The sequence below is a fragment of the Lipotes vexillifer genome, unplaced genomic scaffold (genome assembly GCF_000442215.2).
Source record: "Lipotes vexillifer unplaced genomic scaffold, Lipotes_vexillifer_v1.1 scaffold802, whole genome shotgun sequence".
NCBI lineage: Eukaryota > Metazoa > Chordata > Mammalia > Artiodactyla > Lipotidae > Lipotes > Lipotes vexillifer.
Window position 1 is genome coordinate 2,146,258 of NW_006790237.1, and position 1,715 is coordinate 2,147,972.

Here is a 1,715-nt window from a genome sequence, read left to right on the forward strand (position 1 = left end):
CCCCCCCCCCCCCACTCCCAGGCACCTCCACAGTATCTATTATTGGATCCCAGGGCTTACCTCATCCAGGGTCCTGATACGGCTACTATGCTTGACTCTGCTTTTCCATGAATACTTTCTGTCATCACTTTTCACAGTACAGCACAATTCCACCCAGTAATCCTCCAACACCTTCAGGGAGCTCCCTGTCCCTTCCCCAAACTTCTCACTCAACGTGACCCCCCCAGGATCCACTATCTCTCCCCACACCCACTCTCCCTGCCGGGAGCTCACCACCCCATCATCATTCCCACCATCATTTCTGGCAACACGTTGTCTTTCCCGTATTAGTTCTTCCCTAACACAATCAAGAAGTGTCCTGCTGTCCTTTCTAATAAGACCCATTCAAGACCTGATAGTTTTTCTCAATTCCTCTTCTGTTTCTCCCCGTCTCCTACAACCCCCTGGACCCTGCAACCTCCTAATACCTCCACAACTTAGGACTTAGGCGCCCCCTGCAGCGTGCTCCTCAGCCATGATCCCCAAACTACTCCCTGCCCCTTCTCACCAGGTCATCTGTGAGCACATCGGGTCCCCAGGACCCTTCCCCATGTCTTCTCAGAGTCCAGGCCCCACTGCTGTCTTACCTACAGCCAAGATCTGAAGTGCTGTCAGCAGGCGGAACATTCTGAGGGCTGGGGGTTGGATTCTGGCAGATGTAGAGAGAAAGTGAGGGTTAAGGAGGCTGCGAGAGACCCAGAAGTTATAGGTCAGAGACAGAGAGAGCGTCTTAGACGGAGACTAAGACCTTAGAGACATGGATGAGGGACAGAATAGAGGCCAGAGACCGGGAGGGCAGGGTCTGGGGGCTCCTTGGTGGCTGGAGAGAGGATGCTGAGATGGGTTCAGGTCCTGCCCTGATGTCTCCTGTCTGGAGGAGTGGGGAAGACGTCTTGCTTCCTTGTCACTCATGGAGGCCTTTTGTCTCTGGTCTGAGTAGCTGGCGTTTCTCCTCCACCCTTCCGACTTTTTTTTGTTGTCGCCTTACTTCCCATTCCAGGGTAGCCTGTCCCATCTCTCCTGTCCCCTCTCTCACCAGAGAAATAGTCCCAATTGCTAATGAGAACCTGCCTGCCTGGTAGGTGAAGGTGTTGTAATCTGGAAGGAATCCAGGGAGGGGGACCCCAGGGCAGGGTGGACGGGGTGGGGGTGGGAGAGGGAGAGAGTCTGAGAGACGGAGGGACAGAGACAGAGAGAGGGGCGGCCATGAGAGGAGAGAGAATCTAGGAAATGTGAGAGAAGCTGGAGAGGCAGAGAAAGAGTAAGAGAAATACAGGCCAGAGAGAGGAGTCAGAGGTAGAGAGAATTTAGGGAGACGGACAAAGAGCAGGGGATGAATATAGATGCGGAAGGGAGGCAGGTAGAGAGAGACAAGACAGATGGGGGCAGGGCACAGGGACAGACGCTCAGTGGAGAGGTGAGTGTGGAAAAGTGAGAGACAGAAACAGAAAAACAGAGGGAAGAAGCGGAAGGCAGAATAGAGACAGGCACAGAGAAAGAGAACGAAGTGAAGAGAGAGAAAAGAGGCAGAGGTACCCCAACTCCAAACACACTCATACAGAATAACAGCAGTGACGATGAAAGGAGGCCAAGAGATGACAGATAAGGAAGTGGTGATACAGGGAACAGTGAGGCGGAGATGCAGGCCCAGGCAGGGGACAGTGGGGAGATGGAGG

The 1,715-nt window shown here is 53.6% G+C and overlaps 1 protein-coding gene across 1 annotated transcript in view; it reads right to left on the reverse strand.

Annotated features, from left to right (window-relative positions):
* Positions 1-951, reverse strand: part of KLK14 (kallikrein related peptidase 14) — a 4,310-nt gene extending 3,359 nt beyond the window's left edge. The window contains 2 exon segments of the mRNA XM_007463407.1: positions 627-688; positions 821-951. Coding sequence (XP_007463469.1) covers positions 627-688; positions 821-951 — 193 coding nt within the window.
* Positions 952-1,715: the final 764 nt, after the last annotated feature.